Below are 24,498 nucleotides of genomic sequence, written 5' to 3' on the forward strand. Positions count from 1 at the left end.
GGTGCTGAATCTATGGAATTCTCTGCCCCTGAGTGGAGGCCTGATCATTAGATATATGTGAGGAGGGGAAGGATAAACAATTGACACATTGAGGAATTGACGACTATAGGGAAGAAGAAGAGGAAGAAGCAAAGAGGAGTTGAGGCCAGCTTGAATCAGTAATGACCATATTGAATGGTAGGGCAGGGTTGAAGGTCCGTGTGGCCTAATCCTACAATTGTCTTGTGTTTTGTGCACTCTTGGATTGCTTACTTTTGGTTATGAAAGATTTGGGGCTTATATTGGGACCTCTACGGAATTTTCACTAACTCTCTAGTTCTGGTCACCTATCTACAGGAAGGATATGGATACTATAGAGAGAGTGCAGAGGAGATTTACAAGGATGTTGCCTGGATTGGAGAGCATACCTTATGAAAATAGGTTGAGTGTACTTGACCTTTTCTCCTTGGAGCAACGGGGGATGAAATGTGACCTGATCGAGGTGTATAAGATGATGATGGGCATTGATCGTGTGGATAGCCAGAGGCTTTTTCCCAGTGCTGAATTGGCTAACACAAGAGGGCATAGTTTTAAAGTGCTTGGAAATAGGTACCGAGGGGATGTCTGGAGTAAGTTTTTCCACACAGAGAGTGGTGGGTGCGTGGAATGCACTGCTGGCGACAGTGGTGGAAGCAGATACATTAGGGTCTTTTAAGAGCCTCTTAGATAGGTACATGGAGCTTAGAAAAATAGAGGGCTACGCATTTTCTAGGCAGTCTCTAGAGCCAGTTACATGATCGACACAACATTGTGGGCCGAAGGGCCTGTAATGTGCTGTAAATTTCTATGTTCTACGTTCTTTACCAGTAAAAGTCCTGTTATAGCTTTACAACATCATCCTAGTTGGAACTGCTTTGGCATTCCTGTATCTCCTAAAGAAACATGACCCTAGCATGTGGTGAGATGGAGTTGGTGGGGTCATTGATGGTGGTGACATCCACTTCTCACCAAACTGGCAAATGGTTGCTGGTAAGAAATGTACTGAAGTTTTAGTACATCTTGTTTCTACTCAACTTCTGGACACTATAAGTGTCTATCATTTACCTCATCCAGAGGTACAGATGAGACATGGGACAGTGAGAATGCTGGAGAATCTCCTCTCTGATCTCTGTCTACGTTTTGTCAAAACTGGTTTGCATAAGACTAGACCAGGGTACACAAGAACTGGAGTTTGAGTTGGTGAAGGTGGTGGAGATAGGGCTGGTGGTCATTTTAATCGCCTTTATCTCAGGGCCAACCCACCCAAATAATTGCCAAGGTAGGTCAAATGGTGCCCACCTCATGAGATGTCATTGATTAAATGACCCCACAGCTATTTTAACCCTCCTTTTCTAATAGTTCTTGACCAGAAAGGAGTGGCACTATTCAGTAGCAAGCAACCAGTAAGGACCAAAAAATCCAACCTTCATCTTCATCATCCATTTGACCTTTGGGTTCTCGAGAATACATCGCTCTGCGCAAGGTTTTCCTTTCAAGAATTGTCTGACTTTCACCTTCAGTTTCCTGAAGCAGCACAGAAAGGGTCTTGTTAAATTCAATTAAAATAATGTCACATTACGTGTCATGGTTCACACTAAAGCTTCTTGAATTTAAAGGCAGTGGGTATTTGTGCATGTATGATTAAATTATCCAATGATACCTTACAGCTATCTTCACTTTTACTTCCAAACATTACATTTTTTTGGGAGGATACTTCTTAAAACTAAGCTATACTGTTAGAAAAACATCATATCGAGCACTTACTCTACACTTCTCTGCATTTACATTTCCATAGCAGTCTGACGATTAGATGAGAATCCCAAGACCTGGAGACAAAAGCTTGACTCTCACCACAGAAGAGCATGAATGATTTAAAACTATATTCTATACAGCCAAACAAGTCAATGAGTTCAAATGTAAATTAGAGACCAAAGAGAGCTGTGATTTGGAAATCAAATGAAAGAGCTGCTGGAGGCACTCAGCAGGTCAGGCAGCGCCTGTCGAGAGAGATAAACAGATTGCACTTTGGGTTAGCTCATTTGCCTAGACTGATTTCTGGGGCATCTAGTGATGGTTAATCAAATTTTAACTTGCCTACAATATCTACGTCTCATAAACAAATGAGAAATGTCAGTGCAGAGGCATCCTTAGGCTCAGAATGATCAGGTGCAGAAAGGATGTTATTTTACAATAGGTCAGTAGCGATGACAAAACAAAACTTAAATGCTAAGGTAGATTTTGCTTTTGCTCACTAATCTAACTAGATACTGTAATATCAACTGTTTATTGAACTCCAATCCTGATATTCCATTCTGAAGTAACCACTGGAACTGAATATCTGGAAGCAGTCAAGGGAGTACCAAGTGAGCTAATGCTTTGCTGCCCACTCAACACCAACAAATAGTATATCAGGTTAGGGCATAAATATTCCCAAAAACATTGCACAGACTAGACAAGATCAGATCATTGGTGTTGTATTCGCTCGTGTATAATCACAGATGAGACTTGAAGCCAGGAGACAGAACAAAGCCAGAAGTTGAATAAACCTTTATTCAGTAAAACAACTTAATTACAAAAATCTCAAAACTCAACAGTACATCCCAAAGTATGACTATTTAAATATTTTACCCAAGAACATGTGAGATGTTGATACGAACAATGACCAATCGGAGAAAGTCAGCCTGGGATTGTTTTCCGCTGACCAATGAGAGTTGGTGGTTTCAGCTTGTTGTAACAACTCTCTCATGAAAATGATTATCTGCAGGATTTCAGACTAGGGTTGATTTGGATTGGAACAAGCTGCTTCCGTTGGTGACCAGTCCTTCTTAGTAGTAGCAGGCTGTCACTTTCTTGTCGCGATGTTGCTTGTGACTGTGCTGGTCTGGGGGTTAGTTCGGTCAGGGTAAATCAAACACTTCCAGTAAGCGATGAAAGGTCTAGCTCTGTGTCTGATGATCTGTCTGACAAATTTGTGCCTTTGGAAGCACGTAGCCGCAACTGGTTGATGCAGTGACGCAAGCGATATCTATCTACGATAACTTTGTAGACCACTTTCCCCATTTGTTTGACAATCTGGCCTGGTATCCAGGGGTCTTGCCCAGTTTGATACTGTCAGGCCCACATTGCAGATCCAGACATGAATGATTTCACCCATCAGCCAAGGTCAGTATGGCTTCCTTTGAGCACCTGACCATCTGCTGTCTTGGATTTGGACGCTATGGTAACACATCCATACTGTGCAGAGTCTTCTTCACAAAAGCACTTCAGCTGCAGACTTCCTCTCGAGGCTTGGATGCTATGTCAGCAGAAATGTGTAAAGAGACTCAGCCAATGCTCCTTCCCCTCTTGATTTCAGAAGTGATTGTTTGAAGGTATCCACTGTTGGGCAGTGGATAATAAGAGGTGAGCAGATGTGGTTAATTTCACCATTCTGGCAGAATACAGCACACTGCCGTGAACTGAATTGGGTACCATTGTCAGAAACAAGCATTTCTGGCATCCCAAATGGGCTGAAGACTTCCAGCAGATGTTGAATGGTAGGATCTGTCTTTGTTGACCTTTGGCTATTTGGAATAGGCGTCAGTCAGGGCTATGCCACTGTAACACCCACGGTTCTTGATTTCAAAATCATATCTGTAGATGTCAAAATCATAGGCTAATAACATCATTGTCCACTTTTGAAGATATTTAGCACTATACATTAGGATGCCTTTCCCGAAGATAGACAGCAGGGTTATATCTCCTGGTAAAGTCAACTTTGAATGTGACCATTAAACTCCTTGTAGATTTTGATGGCTTTTGAAACTGCTTGCCCTTGTGTTTCACTGGCATTGAAGACAGTGAAGAATAGCAAAAGCCTTCTTTGTGACCATGGCATGGACATTTGCTGTCAATGTGGTTCTTTTATTGGCAGTTTCATGGATTGTTAGCCTGGACCACAATTGCAAAGCCAGACTCTGCTACAAATAAAGAAACCTAATTTGATTATAAAGTGTAGCAGTTAGTGCAATATGTTATTGAGTAAGACAGTGGTTCAATTTACACTGCCATCTGTAAGGTGTTTATACATTCTCCCGTAATGGTCTGGGTTTCCTCCAGGTGCTCCGGTTTCCTCCCACATTCCAAAAGAAAAACATTAGGATCAGTGGATTGAAAACGTGTACGTTGGCACTGGAAGTGTGCCAACATACACTGACTTGATTTGATGCAAACGACGCATATCGCTGTATGTTTCAAAATAAACTAATCTTTAACTCCCACATAATGTAATCTAGTCTCACCCTAACAGGGGAATTTCCTTTGCTCCTCCAATACCTTCTCTCACCTTGTCATCTAAACTAACTTCTTTTTCCTGAACGGTCTTAAACTTCAAACATTATTTCTGTTTATCTCTCCACAGAAGTTATTTGCAGCATTTTCTGTTTCTATTACACATTCACCTTGCCTTGCTGCTTTGCCTGAGCTTATGAAGGGCTGTTGGGCCTTGAGAAGGAGAGGAGTTAAATCCAGAAATGAGAGGCATGCTGCTGCCTTGTATTTTTCTCTCAGTTACAGTTAACAGAAAATAAATCTTAGCAATCAAACTTAGAAGTTGTTCATCCGAGAGGCTGGTTGCATGTGGTGCTTCCCGGAGGCTCACATATTACCTTCTCAAATTCCTGATCCTGCCGATTCATAAGGGTTTTCCATTGCTCATACAGTTCTACGTCATGGTGCTGAAAATCCTTCAAGGTGCCTTCTCTAATGATGGTTCCATCTTTCATAGCAATTATCTGGATGATAAAAGAAATGCAGCCTCTTAGCCAAGCTGAAATTCATCTACTGTTCTTTGAGAGGCTTGAAAGATAGTTTACATCATGCTGTGAATGTTATGTCATATGTACCAAGATACAGTGAAGTGTCTTTGAAAATCTGCTGTATGTGTCGGTAGACCTACCCCAAGAGGGTGATGCTGAAAGTGATTTGTAATGCACAAAGCTGTAAACAGTTCACAAAGGCAAATAGGGATGAGCAATAAATGCTGGTCTTCCAAGTGAAACTAGAACCCCAGAGACATATTTTTAAAAAGCCATTGAAATTTCATAGATAGGTACAGAAAATAAATCAGAAAGGCCTCTGGAATGCTAAGTTTTATTTCTAGAGGTCAAGAAGATTCAAATTGTGAAAATGGTGGGTTACAAACTCATTCAATGAATTGTGCAGGGATAAACCTGGTGAATACAGACTAGTCAATTTAGCCTTAATAGTGGGGAGATTTCAAAACAACAATCAAAGTCAGAAATAGCAGTCTTCTGGATTCATGGATTGGTTAGAGAAAGCTAATGTGAATTTGATGAAAGCTAGTGTGGACTGATGAAGGGTCTTGGGCCAAAACGTGGACTGTACTCTTTGCCATAGATGCTGCCTGGCCTGCTGAATTCTGAAGATCTGGAATGTGTGCATCACGGTGACATATACAAATTTGATCATAAATTTAATTTGAACATTTACTACATCAGAGCTCTTACGCATGATATGAACTGCCTGAGGGACACACAAACAGAAGATGTTCACTGTAAGACAGTACATTTGACAATAGTAAGACAATTTCAATTTTGATCAAGTACCAAGGTTGTATATTTGGGTACTTGAAGAAGCGTCAAATGTAATAATCACCACCATCATCAAATTTGGAACAAATGGTATAAAAGAGAAAATTAGATAAGTAAGAATATTAATGTTGCAAGATTGTTTATTACACTGGGAAAACAAACTCTGGCAAGTAAAGGAGATACAGGAAACTGGCCTAATGAGTAACTAGAATGTGATTTAAACAGATCAAGGCCATTACAAGTTCCTGCAGGTTAACTCAAGTAACCTCCTGTGCAATGAGTGAACTTCAGGCCACTTTCTGTGTCTTGGACAACCAAAGGTGCAGAAAGTGTCATCAGCTGGAGGAGTTCTAAGCTTTGGAACTTGAGTAACAGTTGACGTCACCCCAGTATATCCATGAAGTGAGTGTTTTATGGATAGTACATTTCAGGACACAGTGCAAAAAAAATGCAGGCAGAGGGGCAATGGGGGACTGGAACACAGACAAGAAAAAGGAGCAGGCAGGCAGTACAGGAGACTCCCCGGGGCATTCTGTGCTTAAACCAGTGTTGAGTTCTAGGCACAGCTAGCAGAGAGATTTTTCCAGGGAGAGATTCTCCCTTGTGTGCAATTCTATTGTGTCATTCATGCTCAGCTTGAAAGTGTGACAGGATAATGATAGACAGAACACTGAAACCACATTCTTGAACTCTTGATTTTGTCTCTTCTATTTCTTTTCAAGGATCAACTTTATTTATCATATACATTTACATGTATTCAAAATTTGCTGTGGTGTGTTGGTCAGGATGCAAAATGCAACAAAATAACAGCACCATTCATCAATTAAAAAGAATTATGTAAAAAGTATAGCATTACGTATAAATAAATATAGAAAAAAGGCTAATAAATTTAGAGGTTGAAGGACAAATATGGAATAAATGAGCATAAATAAATAAATGCCAGCATGTATTTACAATGTAAACTGTATTATAATAAGTGGTTTAAATTGTCTACAATGCAGTACAGTTACAGGGTTAGAGATAGATGGGGACGGGCAAGGGGATATTTGCTCTATAATACTTTGCAACTTTCCATTGTCTTTTGCAATTGTCACTGAATTTCCTGTATTTATAATCACCACGTAGATGATTTACTCTGTGAACATCCTGCAAACAAGGAATTTCATTACAGCATGGTGTATACAAGATTAAACTAACGTAAATCTGAATCAGACATGTTTCCAGGATGCTGTTTGGCAGGATCAGGATCCTGGCTCCAAGATCCCTGTGTCAGGGTTAAGGGTATCATTGAGTATTTGGCAAAATGTTCTGGGCCAGGATGGGGTGGATGTAAATTGTTAGAGGACGTGGTCCATGCAGTATTGTTGTCAGTGATATAAAGACAACAAGAAGCTCCACAGGCAGATTTGAAGGAATTAAGATAGAAATTAAGGAAGACCTGTAATAAAATGCATGCAGGCTGCAGCTTGCTGACGTCACACTACATGGATGATACAAAATCAAGATCTACATCAAGGTGTCAACTGCATGACATGAGTCTGAATTGCTCAGTGTTCTTGCTTACCCAGTCAGCATGTGTCAGATACTGCAGCTTATGTGTCACCAGAGCTACAGTCCGCTTGTCTTCTCGGAGGAACTTGACGATTCCTTCCTGCATCAGGTGATCACTGAGGTGAATATCCAGGGCAGAGAATGGATCGTCCTGGTGGAGGTGAAACAATGGGACACTTGTGCATTTACAGAAATAAACCAGTGCTTTAGCCCTACGTTCAAACGTTCCTTAATTAGTGACTGCAGTGTGAAAGCATTTCATTTAGTTGTTCAAGGGTCGATAACTCTGATGTGACATAAGCTAGAAAATTCACCCCATGATCTCCTGTACCTAACTCTTCTGCTGCCATATCTTTGCCATTGATCTCCCGACCCCTCAGAGCCATATCTTCATCAAAACCCACTGAATAACTGTGAAACAAAACCCACTGAATAGCTGTGAAACAAAATTTTCTTCCCCCATCTCCAGTTACTGTACATTTTATATTTCCTCATGGTCTGTGCCATAGGCAATGTCAAGGAGAGTTACCTTTGATTCCTAAAGGCATAAGTGCATAGAATATAGAACAGGAATAGTTAGTTCAGCCGACAATGTCTAAGCCAACCATAATGCCAATTTGAACTAAATCCAGCTACCTGCACATGGTCTGTATCCCTCCAATCTCTGCCTGTTAATGCTTCTCAGGTATTGCTACCATATCTGCTTCACTGCCTCACCTGTAGGTATTCCAGATGCCTACTAATCTCTGCTTCGCAAATCTTCCATAAACTTACCTCCCCATCTTAAATCTACCCCATCCCAAATATCTGACATTGTCACCTTGCGAAAAAGACACCATCTACCCTATCAATGCCCCTCATAATTACATATATTTCTCAGGTGTTCCCTCACCCTCTGATGCTCCAGAGAAAACAATCCTGATTTATCCAAATTTTCCTTATAGCTAATACTCTCTAATCCAGACAACATCCTGGTGAATCTCTATTCCACCCTCTCCAAAGCCTTCACATTCTATAATTCGGTGACCAGAAATGCACACTTTACTCCTGACCAAAGTTTTAAAGTTTCCAACTATTATAGTCAATTCCCTGACCAATAAATGCAAGTATACTGCATGCTTTCTTTACTGGAACTCCTTGTGTTGTCTCTTTCAGATAGGTATGGACTTTCAACCCAAGATCCCTCTCACTGCACATCACTAAGAGTACTGCCACTTACTGTCTACTTTCTTCTTACATTTGATCTCCTAAAGCATAACACCTCACACTTGTCCAGATTAAATTCCATCTGCCATTTCTCCACCCATCTCCAACCAATCTATTACTTCTGTGCTCTTTGACAATGTTCCTCGCCATCCACAACTCCACCAAATCTTACGCCAGCTGCAAACTTGCAGATCAGACTATCGCTATTTTTGATTGGGGTGAGGTTGACACAATAGCGTAGCCATTAGTGCAATGCTTCATAGCACCAGCGATCATGATTGGGGTTCAATTCCCAATGCTGTCTTTAAAGAGTTTGTATGTTCTTCCTGTGCCGTGTGGATCTCCTCCAGGTCCTTCTGTTTCTTCCTACATTCCAAATACATACAGGTTAGGGTTATCAAGTAGAGGGCATGCTACTTTAGGGCAGGAAGCATGGTGACACCTGCAGGCTCTCCACAGACTGTGCTGACTGCTGATACAAACAATGCACCAAAGGGTCTCGGCCTGAAACATTGACTGTACTTTTTCCATAGATGCTGCCTGCCTACTGAGTTCCTTCAGCATTTTGTGTGTGTTGCATGCATTTCACTGTGTTTCGATTTTTTGTTTTACAAGTCACAAACTTTAAAAAAAAAATCTAATTCCTGGTCACAGACCTCCAGTCAGAATAACAACATTCTGGAACGACCCTCTATCTTCTACGGCCAAGCTAATTTGAATCCAATTTACCAACTCTCCATGGATCCCGGGCACTTTAATTTTCTGGATCAGCTGACTATGAGGAACTTTATCAAATGCTTTACTCAAGTCCATATAGACAACAACCATTGCACTACCCTGATCAATGTACTGGATTGGGTGGAGAGGAGGATGTTATCAGGACTATAAATGAACAGCTCTAAGGTTGGAAACTTTGAGATTGTTTTCCCTTGGACAAGGACTAGTGGAGAGATGTCTGACTTATGTGAAGTTTTAAGGATCAAGACAGAATAGATATGAAGTACCGATTTTCATGAGCAGAAGCCAAAACAAGGGGCCATAGATTTAAAATAATAGTAAAGATTAGAGAGGGAATGAGGGTAAAGGGTGGGAGAGGTCTGGTATTCAGTGCCTGAAAGAGTGGTACTGGCTCACACATAACATTTAAATAGTATTTCATGTGTACTTGAAGAACAATGGCTTGCACAGATCTGGACCAAGTGTTGGAAGGAACGATTTAGATGAAGGTTTCTTTTGTAACCAGCATGAACGTCACAGATTGAAGGGATTCCTTCCATATCCAGGATGGTTTAGGAGAGCTGGCTTACTTAAATACTCAAAGGCACAAGAACTGAGAGGCAACACAAGGTAAATGTGTGGATTCAATCCAGAATGGGGAGGATTAATCACTCAGGTTGATTTTAGCTATTCTGCATTTTAACCCCCATTTATCCACAGGCTGTGGCTGCTTACTTTGGAACTGAAATGATTGCAGGACAACATGTGAGGCCTAGAAGAGCATAAATAGAGTGGATTAATTTCTCTTAGTAGCTGGGTCAAAAAGCCAAGAAGTCTAAAGTACTCCATTGAAGGATTAGAAGGGAGAAGAAAGAACAACTGTCTCCTCCTTCCCTGTGAGTAGCGTCGTCTAGAACTTATGGCCTCACGGAGCAGCAAAGGCAGAGTCTCATCATATTTATCAAGTGTTTAGATATACACTCAGTGGCCACTTTATTAGGTATGCCTGCTCGTTAATGCAAATATACATTCAGCCAATCATGTGGCAGCAAGTCAATGCATAAAAGCATGCAGATATGGTCAAGAGGTTCAGTTGTTGTTCAAACCAATCATCAGAATGGATAAGAAGTCATAGAAACAAAGTTGGTGCCAGATGGGGTGGTTTGAGTATCTCAGATTCCTACTGATTTTCACGCACAACAGTGTCTAGAGTTTACAGAGAATGGTGTGCTAATCATATGGATATAGTGAATGGCAGTTCTGTGGGCAAAAACACCTTGTCAATGAGAGAGCGCAGAGGAAATGGCCAGCTGGTTCAAGCTGACAGGAAGGTGACAGTAACTTAAATAACCACACATAACAACAGTGGTGTGCAGAAGGGCATCTCTGAATGCACAGCATGTCAAATCTTGAAGTGGATGGGCTACAGCAGGTGGCACCTAATAAAGTGCCACTGAGCTGAATACTTGAGGGGCCATGATCAAGAGTATACTGAGTGGCCACTTAATTAGGTAGCAGCTACTGTAGCCCATCCACCAAGATCCGACACGTTATGCATTCATTGATGCCAGGTGTGGTGTTGGAAGGTAAGCTTAAACTGGCAATGCCTTTCTTTTAACTGACACAGGTGGTGGGCTGAATGACCTCCTATCATGTCATAAATCTTCAGTGGTTCTTTGATCCCAAACTGAAGGAAAATCTATTGATCTTTATCCTGCTTAACTCAAAATCCACAACCTGTTTGGTGGGGGTGGGGGAAGGCAGAGTACAGACTTCCACAAGCCTTTAAGTAATAACATCTACCAACATGTCCTGAAGTATAGAGATTGCCTCATTGTACCATAAAAAATGGTTCTCTTGACTGGTTTCTGCATTTACAGCAGCAGTCGGTATGCTGGGATTAACAGTATGGACATGTGGTCAGAAACGGCAAGATAAGGGCGTGGGATGGCTTTGTAAGTACCGTGTCAGTTTGTATAAACATTGTCCAGTCTGTCTGTCTTCCTTCATGGACATGGTGACGAGTTGGTGGAATTTGGGTAAAATGTCCTGCAGGTTAACATGATTGGAGTCTTCCACAATTATCAACGAGACAGTCCGGATGCTTGTTTTGTAGAGAGCTGATGATACTGTAAAGCTCTCCTTTGGCAGTTGTGCTCGGATCAGAGGGGATGGAGACACACTGATGAACACAACAGGAAACTCTGAGCAGGTAATGTGGCCGGCATTTAATGGTAAGATGTTCAGTTGCCCCAGAACTGTGATGCTAACTACAGATGTTACTACACGGTAAGATTCCACCACAAGTGAATACAAACCAAGTAAATTCAGCCCATTAGCTCAATATCATTGTGGTAGCAAACCCACTACTACAGCAATCTTGTTCTTCAGTTAATTCAAGAATCCAGTGAAGATCAGCAGTTTAGAAATAGAAGTGTTGTTAGTTAGCAAAGGAACACCACTAACAAATTTCATTTCATTTTAAATGCTTGTAAAATACTCATTAAGTACAGTTAGTTTACATAACATAAGACATCAAACAGAAATACAACTACAGGAAATGTTCACTATTCATTAACTTGGAATTGTGGAGAGGATGTTTCCAGTAGCATTGTAGTCAAGGACCAGAGGGCATAGCCTCAGGAAATCCCTTTAGCACAGAGTTGAGGAGGAATTTCTTTATAGCAAGAGAATGGTGAATCTGTGGAATTTATTGCCACAGATGGCTGTGGAGACCAAGTCATTGGTATATTTAAAGCAGAGGTTAACAGGTTCTTAATTAAGCACACATGATTCTGCAGATGCTGGAAGTCCAAAGTAACACATACAAAATGCTGCCGACCTGCTGACCTCCTTCAGCATTTTGTATGTGCTTTGTTTAGTGAGGGCATCAAAGGCTACGGGGAGAAGTTAGGAGAATGGGGTTGAGAGGGATAATAAATCAGCCATGGTGGAATGATAGAACAGACTCAGTGGGCCAAATAGCCCACTTCTGCTGCAATGTTGGGGGATTGTAATATACAGCTAAATGTGGAAAATCAAGTTGGTGCTGGATTCCAGGAGAATGAACTTGGAGAACACCTACAAGATGGCTTGTGGTTGAGCTCACTAGGAAAAGGCAATTCTGGATTGGATATTGTGAAATGAAGCAGATTTTATCAGGGAGCTTAAGGAAAAGTAACCTTTAGGAGTCAAAAATAATATGGCAGGTTTTACCCTGCAGTTTGAGATGAAGCTAAAATCAGATGTACTACTATTACAGTGGAGTAAAAGGAACTACAGAGTCTTGAGGGAAGAGCTGACCAAAGTTGATCAGAAAGTTGATTTGCAGGGACGACTAGAGCAGCACTGGCTGGTGTTTCTGGAAGAACTTCAGAAGACACAGGACTGATTCATCCCAAAGAAGAAGCACGCTAAAGGGATGATGAGGCAACCGAGACTCATGAGGGTAATCAAAGACAGCATAAAAGCAAAAGAGAGGGCATACAATATAGCAAAAATTAGTTGGAAGCTAGAGGATTGGGAACCTTGAAAACCAACAGAAGGAAATTACAACTGCAATAAGGAGAGAAAAGTTGAAATATTAAGGTTAGCTGACCAATAACATAAAAGAGGACACCAAAATCTTTTTCAGATATATAAAAAGTAAAGGAGAGGTAAGAGTACATATCAGAACACTGGAAAATAATGGTGGAGAAGTAGTAATGGAATGAAGAAATGGCAGACAACTGACTAAATATTAAGCATCACTCTTCACTGTGGAAGCGAGCAACAGTATGTCAGAACTTTGAGAGTGTCAGGACAGAGTGCAGTTACTATTATTAAGGAGAAGATGCTTGGAAAGTTTAAAGATCTGAAGGTAGACAAGTCACCTCAACCAGATGGGCTATACCCTGGGGGTATATGAAATATTCATTTTAGGAGGAATAGAATAGAATATAAAATTCTGAGGCTTTATAAGGCATTGAGAAATCCACATATGGAGTATTGTGAGCAGTACTGTGAATTTGTGGAATTCACTGCTAAAGACTGCTGTGGAGGCCAAGTCATTGGGTACATTCAAAGCAGTGGCTGATAGGTTCTTGATTAGCAAGGTTGTCAATGGTTACAGGGAGAAAGCATGAAAATGGGGCTGGGAGGGAAAATAAATCAGCCATGGAACGGTGGAGCAGTTTTGATGAACTGAACGGCCTAAGTCTGCTCCTACATCTTATGGTCTAAAAAAATATCACTGTTGCCTGTACCAGTTCTTCTTTTTCTCTGCAATGCTCCAAGATTTGCCTTTCTAATATCCAATTCCTTTTTCCAATGCTCTTGGCGCATTCAAGATCATAACGGTTTTTCTTAAAAATAAATATTAAAGAATTCATTTCTGGATCTTGATCAGGTAAAATATTCCATTGTTCAAAGTGAGACAAGAACTTTTCTCCCTGGAGAACTGCTCAACTCTCATCTCTTAAGCTGCATAACTGATGATCCCAAGTTCCTATTCTCTCAGCTGTGGCATAAAGATATTCCAGCAGTTATAAATGTTGATCAAAAAGCATAATGGTTAATAATAGCACTGAAATGGCCACAAATAATTTAAAAAGTAGGTTTCTGGAAACTTGCTCTATTTACATTGGTGTAAATTAAGTATAATTAAGTGGAACTGGGACAATAACTGGTAGCAGGGAGGAACAATACATAGGCTTTTACAGGCTGTGTCTGATACTCCTAGTGGTGCATTGCTGAAAAGACAAGAATCATTACAATATTGATTCAACAGCAAACATTTTCAATCATTATGAAGCACTTCGAGTTTATAAAAAGTTTTGTCCAAGTACAATTTATTGTTCTCATAGGAATACACAAGCAGGATGTAAATTTCATGAAAATTAACTTTTTGCAGTGGTATCACAGTACAGGATGAAGACAAGCATAACATACATCTGTGCAAAATTTTCAATAAAGTAAACAATGACAGTAGAGATTGAGACAAAGAACAGAAATATTGTTTACTATACAATTTTAGCTACTTCAGGGGATGGCAGTAAGATGTGACTTCATCGCATACAACCCACTTCAGGAAAATTCTTTGTATCCTTTGTCCCAGCACAATCTCAAACCAATCAGAGCAATCAAGAGAATAACAACACAACCAATACCAGGAAGTGCTGGCAATGGATTAAACATGAAGAAATGGTGGAACCCAATTCTTTCACCACAACGCTATTATGATGAACAACCTGATGACAAGCAGAAGTGAGGCAGCAGAAATAACAGCTGAAAGTCCTCGGAGGCACAGCTGTGAAAAGAGTTGCCAGAGACAGAGACATTGCTCTCTCAAACAGAGTTGTGCTCGGTAGCTTTCCATCCCATCTTTCCCAGGAGGGAGTGCTAGGTATTACTGAGAAAGGACTCAGAGGTCCTTCCTTAGAGGATAATGCTTATACGGAATGAGCAGCCAGAGGAAGTGGTACAATGACATCTGTCTTTTAAAAGGAATTTGGCAGGCCATTGACTCATAAAACAATGCAGCGTGGATACAGGACCTTCAGTTCAACCTGTCCACCTAGCTAGTCCCAATTTCCTGCATTTAGCTCATACCCCCTAATCCTCACCCCTCCACATATCCATCTAAGTGCTTCTTAAATTGTACTATTATGCCTGCCTCAATCATTTCCTCTGACAGCTCATTCTATATACTCACCGCCCACTGGGTGAAAAATGTCTCCCAGGTTCCTTTTAAACCTTTTCCCTTTCACCCTAAACATATGTCCCCTTACTGTTGGGACTCCCCAACCCTGGGGAAAAGTCCATTACTGTCCACCTTATCTATACCTCTCATAATTTTAAACTCCTCTATGCGGTCACCCCTCATTCTCCATGTCAGGAAAAGTAGAGGAAGCTTGACCCAAATGGAGAGCAGCAGAGATGATTCAGTAGTGTGCAATCACTTTACTAATAAACTGCAAAATAGCAATTCATGAAGACAAAACAAGAGAGAGTGAATACTTGACATGACAAGGCTAGACACAACTGGTTGAGGCTGGCTGGTTCAATGAGTGAACAACAATCGTGGATGAGAGCTGGGTTTAAATAGGCTGCAGGTGATGCGTTAGAAACAAGTGGCAGGTGACTCCTGTTAACTGGGTGGAGACTGGGAAGTGCCTGCCAGCTGGTGTTCCAAAGACCTAGCCTTGCCAACCTCTCTCCACAACTCTGGCCCTCTAGTTCTGACAATATCCTGATAAATCTTTTTTGCACTCTTTCAGGTTATCCACATTTTCCCTATAACACAGTGACCAAAACTGCACACAATACTCCAATTGTGGCCTCACCAACAACTTATACAACTGCAATATATTGCTCTAGCTCCTATAGTCAATGCCCTGACTAATGAAGGCCAAAGTGCTTCACCACTCCGCATAGTCGTGCTGCTGCTTTCAACAAGCTGGGCACTCCTCTCCTAGTTCCCTCTGTTCCACTGCATCCCCAATCCCAATCATTCATATTGCAAGCCTTAAGCTTACTGACTTCCTTACATTCACCTGTTTGATATCTATTTGCCACTCTTTGACCTACTTCTCAGTAATCAAGATAAAGATCCCCTGCAATCTACGATAAACATCTTCACTACCTCTGCCTCGTCTGAAAACTTACTGGCTAAGTCTCTACATTCTCATCCAAATCACTTATAACAACTCATGAGGATCCCAACACCAATCCCGGCAGCATATCACTAGTCATTGACTTCAATTCCGAGAAAGAACCTTCAACCACCACTCTCTGCTGTCTACCTCTGAGCCAATTTTGAATCCACATAACTAGCACTATGGGACCTAACCTTCCAGACCAGCCTGACACAAGGGACCATCTTAAAAGCTTTGCTAAAGTCTGTATAAACAACATCACTTCCTTAGGTACATGGATCTGAATGGTTTAGAAGGCTTCGAAGGATATGGATCAACCAGAAGAAAATGGGATTAGCTTGGATGGGCATCTGGTTGGCAAAGGCAGGTGGAATTAAAGGGTTTGTTTCCATGCTGTATGACTGAATACCCCATCCATTACGAACAACACAGTTGACATATTAAAGTGTTAAGCAGATGTTAATAAGGATGGAGCAGTGAACATTCTGGTTCATTTTATTCTCATCAACAAAGCAGCTGCAATTGGCTATGAACAGATAATGCTCATTGCAAGATGTGTTGGATTCTTACCAGGAACACTGTACCAGTGTCTTGATACAAAGCTCGAGCTACAGAGATTCTCTGCCTCTGACCTCCGCTCAGGTTAATCCCCTAGAGTAATAAGTTGACATGATTAGCAGACATGTAATTTTAAAAATCCTTCATACACTAACCAGTCCATAGCAACCATAGTGCCCACCCAGCCAGTCACAACTTTAAAAAAATCTTCTCATATAACCATGTAACAATTACAGCAGGGAAACAGGCCCACTCAGCCCTTCTAGTCCATGCCGAACGCTTACTCTCACCTAGTCCCACCAACCTGCACTCAGCCCATAACCCTCCATTCCTTTCCTTCTCACCTCAACAATGCAGCTTGGATGATAAGGCAGAAACTCAGTGGTGTGACAATAGGTCACCCTGCACCACTTGATTTATGATGGCCATAACATTCCACCCACATGTGAAATCAGAACTGCACTGAGTGAGAAAAGCATTCCAGTCTGAATCAAATTTACAAGGTGAACAGCATGGTGAAGTTCATACATTTCCCTATATTTACCCTCTCTCCAATTTCAGTTTGGTCTCCAAATGGCAATAGATCAATGTCAGGCTGAAGTGAACAGGCATCAATGACCGCTTTGTACCTGAGAGGGTGAGAAATGAGAGGTGTGACTGCATTAAGACATTAAGACAATTCAGCAGCAATAGTGCCTGCCACTGTTCAAGGGACATACAGGTTCAAAGGGGGCTGGAAAACTTGGCTCTTACAAACTTTATGCTAGGATGGCAAAATACTATCATCACAGCAGGAAATAGAAAAAGTAAATAGTTAATGAAACAGGAAGGTGTCATAACATTAGCAAAGCTAGATGTACAATACTGTGCAAAAGTCTTCAGCACATGTAAAAAAAACTCTGTAAAGAGAAGATGCTTTCAAGATAATGAAACAAATATCAAAATATCAAAAATTCACTATAAAGAGAAGTAAACAGTAAAAATTAAATCAAATCAATATTTAGTGTGACCACCCTTTGTCTTTGAAACTGTATTAATACTCTTAAGTGCACTATCGTGCAGTTTTATAAGGAAAACCTGTTAGTAGGATCTCCCAAGCATCTTGGAGAACTTGCCACCATTCTTCTGCAGACTTTGACCATCTCGCTTGCTTCTGTCTCTCCAGGTACTCCCAGACAGCCCTGATGAAGTTGAGATCAGGGGTCTGTGGAGGCCACACCATCTGAAACCAAAATAACCTAGGGTGCACAGTACTGTCGCTTGTAATATCAACATTGGAATTGGTTTATTACTGCCATGTCTCAAGGTATAGTGAAAAATTTTCCTTGCATATTGTTTATAAAGATCAGATCATTATTCAGTGAGGTAGAACCGGATAAAACAATAACAGAATGCCAAATAAATTGCAGCGTAGATAACAATAAGGTACAAGATCATAATTAGGCAGATTGAGGGATCAAGATTTAAGAGTCCATCTTCCCTCAATTAATGTTTATAAGTCCCTTAACAGTGACAGATTACCCAAAACTATCAAGATGTACAAGGCAAGCTCAATGGACCATGGTCTTTGTCAATCTAGGAATCCTAGGTTCCTTGTGAAAATAATTCTATGATCTATGATGATGATCCCAGGAAAGCAGCCAACATAATCAGGACCATTCCCAACCTGGTCATTCTCACTCCTCCCTTCTCCATTCAGACAAAAGATACGAAGGTTTCACAACAAGTATCACCATGCTCAAGGACAGCTTCTACCCTGCTGTTATCAGACTCCTGATTCAATCTCTCGTACGATAAACATAAACCCTTGATCTCAGCTTACATCACCTTACTTGTCTACCAGTACTGCCTTTTCTCTATAACTATTGCTATATCCTACATTGTCTTTTTTTCTTTTACTTCCTCAAAGTACTAATGTTTGGAATGATCTGTTTGGATGGTATGCAAAGAAAAAAAATTCACTGGATCTCAGTACGTATGACAATAATAAACCAATTTCCAAAACAGTTGGTCCATTAGTTCCGGTGAATCTTTACCTAATACCTTGTTAAGGCTCAGACACCATTAATTTACATCAACCAATCCCTCTTTGCAGTTTACATTAATCATTAGATAACTTCACATTTTCTCTCTGTTTTCTTTATTTTTCTTGAAATTAATTTGATGCTAATAGATCCTATTCACTTGCCCATCATTCCTCTTGTTCATTGATTAAGGAGAATGATGACTGGGCAGACCTGACTGAAATACAATGAGATATGAACAGCGAGTTATAAAGTACAATTCTTGTTGGTTGTTATAAGATTCAAGATGGTTTACTGTCATTCTTCAGGAAAATAATTGTTACTCCGGATCTGATTCAGCATAAAAAACACAATAAGCATAAAAACACAAATATAAATATGTACGATTAGCTGATATACAGTATATAGACAGATTGTATGTATATAAAGTGCTGCTAGGTACAGGAGTGTCTGTACATTAGATGTCTCTGACAGGGAATAATAAAGTCGTGGTGGTGGGGGGGGTTAACGGGTGGATGTGTTGGAGTTTAAAGGAACCCACTGTAAGAGTTTCAGTTCCATTTCTATGAACAGGAACAATTACCTTTGTTTAATAAAAGGACTCCCAAACGTAATGTTTTCTTCCACCGTTGTATTTAATAGCCAAGGCTTCTGAGCAGAGTAAGCAACAGAATTTCGTGTTCTGCTTGAGGTAAAGTTAAAGGCAGTTAAAGAGATGAATTTCACCTTTATTGAAAACAGAAAACATTAAGCATTTAGGAGCTCAGGGCCTTGATTCAGAGCAATCATGAGCAAGACACACTCTTTTCTGACACAAAATACTTAGTTCACATTGTACAGCATACTCAAATGCTAAAGGACAGACACAGCAATTTAAAAAAAAAGAGCCAAGCACAGCACCTTTCTTGGTGTTTCCTTTCTTGGGTTCTATTCTTTACTGTTAATATTCCCCCTTTGTTGTTCACCCAAGTCAGATTTTCCTTTCTCTAAATGATTCTGTTTGTTCATCGTTCATTTCCTTGCTTTATGTGTGGCAAACCCGGGAGTAAAAAAATGTATCCTGTTAGCAAAGCTCACTGGTTTTTCTGTCAATGAAAGTTGCAATGTAGGCTAACAAGACCAGAAATAATGAATTAAAAGCATGGATAGCTTCTGAAGGAATAAATTGAAAACTGGAAGTGATAAATTGGTCAGAAACTTATCGACAATATTGTATACATTTCTAAACTCCAGTTATAATGCTATGGAATCAAGTGCAACAGAAATTTATGCAAAGAGGTTGAAACATACAACTATGATTGATGAATTGTGTCTCTTTAGTCTGGCACAGGGGTTCCCAAACTTTTTAAGCCATGGATCAATACCATTAAGCAAGGGGTCAATGGACTGCAGGTTGGGAACCACTGAATAGGACAAAGCTAACCTATTGGAACATTTATGAAGGTGTTAGTCACTAGCCTAATGAATGACAGTGGGCCCTGCACAGCTTCTGGTTTGTAATGTTATAGGAAAGTTAAGTGTTGGCTGGTAATGGGCATCTAATACTTGGAGAAAGACGAAATTGATCAGACTTAAATTAGCTTTATTTGTCACATGAACTTCAAAATACACAGTGAAATGTGCAATTTGCATTAATTCAAATCAACAAGGATTGTGCTGGGCAGCCCACACTCGAATATCCTCACTCGGAAGTATCTACAAGATGTGTGTCTGCCACTCGATGAGCTACAGATTATTCATCCCCTTGATTATGAAGTGTTGCTATGTGCCCTTCAGGGCTAGCCCGCCTGTTACCTACTGATATTCAAACATTTGCACTGGGAATTTTGATGGACATTTTAATTGTGAACCCAATCCCTGACAAAGTGGAGTCCTGACTCTTGGGAGATAACAGGCATAGAATTCTCTCAAAGCACACCATCCATTGTATAAACACAAGAGATTCTGCAGATGCTGGAAATCCAGAGTAACACACACAAAATGCTGGAGGAGCTCAGTGTGTCAGGCAGCATCTATGAAGAGGAATAAGGGTCTCCACCCGAAACTTCGACCATCCATTGTATTCTAGGTTCGAAGCTCACATTTGTCCGAAATATGACATTCGCTTGAGCATACCATTAGTTCTGTGGATTAGCCTCTCATCATCTATGCCCTTTGTGCTTGACCTTAAGGATTTGTACTGCCAAGCCACGAACAGGAAGAGCCCAACATCATTGCTATTATTTCAGATAGGACCAAGTGTGACTACAAATGACCAGCATCACATGCAGTGAGAATGGACGGAGCCCTCCCATTGGAGCCATTGGCAGGAGCTTTGACAGAATTAAGGAAATATCAGCTAAGCAGGAGAAAGCAATGCTGAGGAGACTAGAGAAGAACCAATACATGGAATAGGATTGTTTAGTTCCAAGTGTAAAAAGCATTACCACTGGTGTGATGGTTATCAGGATGAAGTATCACTAGAAAAATAATACAGCACACAATTAGTTATGGGTAAAGAATAAGAAAGAGTACCTCCCAGTCGCCTCCAACACAGGCTCAACCTCATGTGCACTGCAATTTACGGTAAAACCAAGTTAGCAACAAAAATGTGTTTGAGGCAATAGGTTACTCACTTAGAATTTATTTCACAGCCCAGAGCTTTTTTTTTAAATTTTGCAGATAGATCTTATTTTCTTCCCATTACCCAAAAGCTGCTCAATAGTTAATCAGGGAACAAAAGAGAAGGACAGGGAAAAAAAAACAAATTCTTCTGTAGTGAGCTATAATGCTTTGTGAATAGTTAATCCAGAGTTTATCAGCAAGAGGATGCTATGTCCTTGTATGGAGGAATCTAACAAACTATGAGCTTGCTTATTCAGAAGTAATGTTAGGAAACTCATGAAAAGATTTGTGCAAACTTGAAACTTCCTTGTCTGATGGAGCTGGTGCCCGATTGAAATTGGATTGATACACTTTTGCAGGATGGAATTTGAACCACAATAGGTAAATGAAGCCTCACAAGGGAGGAGCTGCAGTTTTAACCTCAGAAGGGAAGTCTGTAATCACCTCCCTTACACAAATGGGTGCAAAATCCTAAAGGGGTGAAGATGAAGGTCAAGAAGACCAATATATTTTGATCTGGGTCAGAATTTTAGATATCTATGGAGATAAGGCTAAGGTACGAAGGGATCAGGAAGGGGCAGAGTTATAGAACACAACAGATGAGAAAAGAAAACATCCAAAGGGAAAAATAAATTCCTAATATGGCAGTGTGCATTCCTCTTCCTCAAAGCAGAAAATTTCAACCCCAAAAACAAAGATTCCACTCATAGATACAGACCGAAACACACATATAAAGTACTTCAAAATACCTCCATGATGTTTCCTGGTTCATCTCATTTTCAGGTTCCCTAAAGTTTGTGCCAAAAAAAAATCACCATTGTCAGGATTAGTGAGCATTACAAACTGCAGGTTCCATCGTATCAGCTATCACTTAACACAAGAATAGTGTTCATTTACCAATACAGCTTCTGTAGAGTTCGTCTGTAAGATGGTCAGGAAGGAAATCAGCACAACCATACCAGAATTAGGTCAATATCAAAGGATTTTTTTTCCAAGTACATTTATATCACCATATACTACCCTGAGATTCATCTTCTTGCAACCATTTACAGGAAAGTAAAGAAATTCAATAGAATTTATGAAAAAAACTATGCATGAACTAAGACTGGTGAACACAATGTGCAAAAGAAAGCACATCATGCAAATAAAAAAATAAAACTGAGAATATTAGAATAATATAGAATTCAAAAGGCTAAATTATAGTGTTAACTACCTTCATGGATGTGACAACATAGCCATTCATATCTATCACTTTCTCTTTATGTCACTGGTAATCATGTATGATAATTCATTAAGCCTCCACTTCAAAAAAAAGACTTCACTTCTCAGAATAAATATGACTTAAATTTATATGGTGTCTGTGACTAAGTAAAAAAATCACAAGGAACTATAAAGAATGTGATTCAGATGGAAATGAACATTTAGTCAGAGAAGATTAAGTCTGGTAATGATCAAATGTTTGGTCGGGAAGATAGGTTTCAAAATACAACTCCTCTGACATGTTATTTTGTATCCCTCATCAGTTCAGGCATCCAATTAATAATAGTGTGGGACAGCTTACAGGCCAGATCAGGTGGGTGAGCTGGATAGTTTCCCTGAACTAGCATAGTTATGGCATTGCTGGCTGTTTTCAATGGTCATTATCTCAGGCACTAGACCATAAATCAAAAACATTGTCTAGTTCACTTTCAGAACGTGGGACTGGACTCATGACGCACGAGTTTCAAAGTCACCAGCTGTACCCCATCAAGGTTGGATCAGATGAACAAGTTTATCCTCAATAGTTCCACAAAACGTGCACAGAGAGTAGCATATGTGAACAGTATTCTGTTTCCGAAATATGGCCCTGTACATGCTATTAAATTGAATTTAAGAATTTGATGTAGCTAAATGGGTGTCTTTTACTGAGCACTAATAACAAAGGATTTCTAACTAAAAATTTGGCACATAGGGTTCCGTATCTCTTTATTTCACTGCAATAAATTTTAACAATATATTTTCCTTCAACATTACATTTTTACTTACTTGCTCCAGTATACACTGCCAGAAACTTTCTGCATCTCTCCAAGTGTTGCCAGGAGAAGGGAAGATTTCCCACATCCCACCTGCCCTACTATCATTGTCAGCTGGCCTGGAAATAAACACCAAATACAGATCAATATTTTGTCAGTTTGATATCAGGTAATCTCTTGACTAAATTTCCTAGTAATTTTTTTCACTACTTCAGTTTAGACAATGTGAGAATGTGATCAAAAATAATCAAAAATCACAACTTCCAGTCAAGATGGCAATGCTCCCATGGTTGACATCTTCTGGATATACCACAAAACTATATATTTCACTTCTTTTATGTCTTCTACGTCTGTTTTTCATCTTGAACATGTTTCTGAAACTGATTTGTAGCTTGGTGATTGTTTGGGTGACCCAGTGCTTTGCTGTTTCTGGGAGGATTCCAGCAGGCAGGGAGTGTGAGCCTCATGCTGGGGATGCATAAGCTAATGTTTGACTACATTTTGCCAATTAAAGTTTCCATTGTTTGCTGATTAAAGCAATGAGGGAGATTGAAATATTGGGGTGAATGCAGAAGGTGACCTTTCTGATCACTGGTGGGATCGCTCTGCTGCTGGAAAGGGGAGCCTATGTGGCCTTCAGCTGTGCCCAAGCTTTTCTGCATTTTTGATATGGATATGGATTATGGAATTTTTTTCAATCTAACAGTTTTTTTCCTATTCTGTGTTCTCGCCCATTCTTTCTCTTTTTTGTGCGGGGAGGGGGGATTTGGGGGTTGATGTTCTTGTGTTATTTTATGAGGGGGAGGGGGTTCTGTGGGGTTCGATGTTCTTGTTGCATTTTTTTGTTGGTTTTTCTGTGCTGGGAGAGGTAAGTTTGGAGGCCAATGTTCTCTTTGCATTTTATGCAGAGAGGAGCAGGCTTAGGGGGAGTGCCGATGATCTTATTGAGTTTTTGATTGATTTTTTGAGCAGGGAGGGGGTATTTGTGGGCAGATGTTCATTTGCATTTCACGTGGGGGTCCAGTTTGAGGGTGGATGATCGTATGGCCATTCATTTTTTCTTGGTTTCATGGCTATCCAGAGAAGAAAAATCTCAGAGTTGTATACTTTGCTAATAAATGAACATTTCAACCAAAATGATTTCCTTATATACTGTTGCTGAGACTGGAACCACAAAATCTAAGGAGAGAAGGTGGCTGCTTCATCCATCCTAGTTGATCCACGATTCAAAGTGCTAATGGATGATCCGTATGCCAAATTCTACTTCCTTCTTATCAAGTTATCAAATACGTATCAGCCTCAGGTTTACTATTGACAAGTGATTTTATTTACCATTTGTGTAACTGAGTTCCGAAGAGTTTTCATTTTCTGTTCATACAGCTTGTTCCTAACTTTACTTCTGAAAGTCTCGTCAAGATTAGTTTGTTATGCACCGAACCAGATTAAAAAGATTAAGGCGTCAAAGCCAAAAGGTGGAAGGTGAACCGGTGTTCAGCTCACTGCTCCAGGTCAGGCAGGATCCCCCAGCTGAGACTGTCCTGCCTGCCTGCATCTGATCCATCTCCCTCTTTTCTCATTATTA

At 40.3% G+C, this 24,498-nt stretch overlaps 1 protein-coding gene across 1 annotated transcript in view; it reads right to left on the minus strand.

The window, feature by feature from the left end:
- LOC132403882 (ATP-binding cassette sub-family C member 9-like) overlaps positions 1-24,498 on the minus strand; it is a 190,982-nt gene that overhangs the window by 64,644 nt on the left and 101,840 nt on the right. Inside the window, exons 17-25 of the mRNA XM_059987658.1 lie at positions 22,930-23,035; positions 21,654-21,692; positions 20,815-20,853; positions 18,884-18,982; positions 16,821-16,905; positions 16,289-16,369; positions 7,174-7,311; positions 4,665-4,790; positions 1,443-1,542 (exon numbers count right to left, since the gene is read on the minus strand). Coding sequence (XP_059843641.1) covers positions 1,443-1,542; positions 4,665-4,790; positions 7,174-7,311; positions 16,289-16,369; positions 16,821-16,905; positions 18,884-18,982; positions 20,815-20,853; positions 21,654-21,692; positions 22,930-23,035 — 813 coding nt within the window. The remainder of the gene's footprint in view (positions 1-1,442; positions 1,543-4,664; positions 4,791-7,173; positions 7,312-16,288; positions 16,370-16,820; positions 16,906-18,883; positions 18,983-20,814; positions 20,854-21,653; positions 21,693-22,929; positions 23,036-24,498) is intronic.

This window comes from Hypanus sabinus, chromosome 13, assembly GCF_030144855.1.
Source record: "Hypanus sabinus isolate sHypSab1 chromosome 13, sHypSab1.hap1, whole genome shotgun sequence".
Taxonomy (NCBI): Eukaryota; Metazoa; Chordata; class Chondrichthyes; order Myliobatiformes; family Dasyatidae; genus Hypanus; species Hypanus sabinus.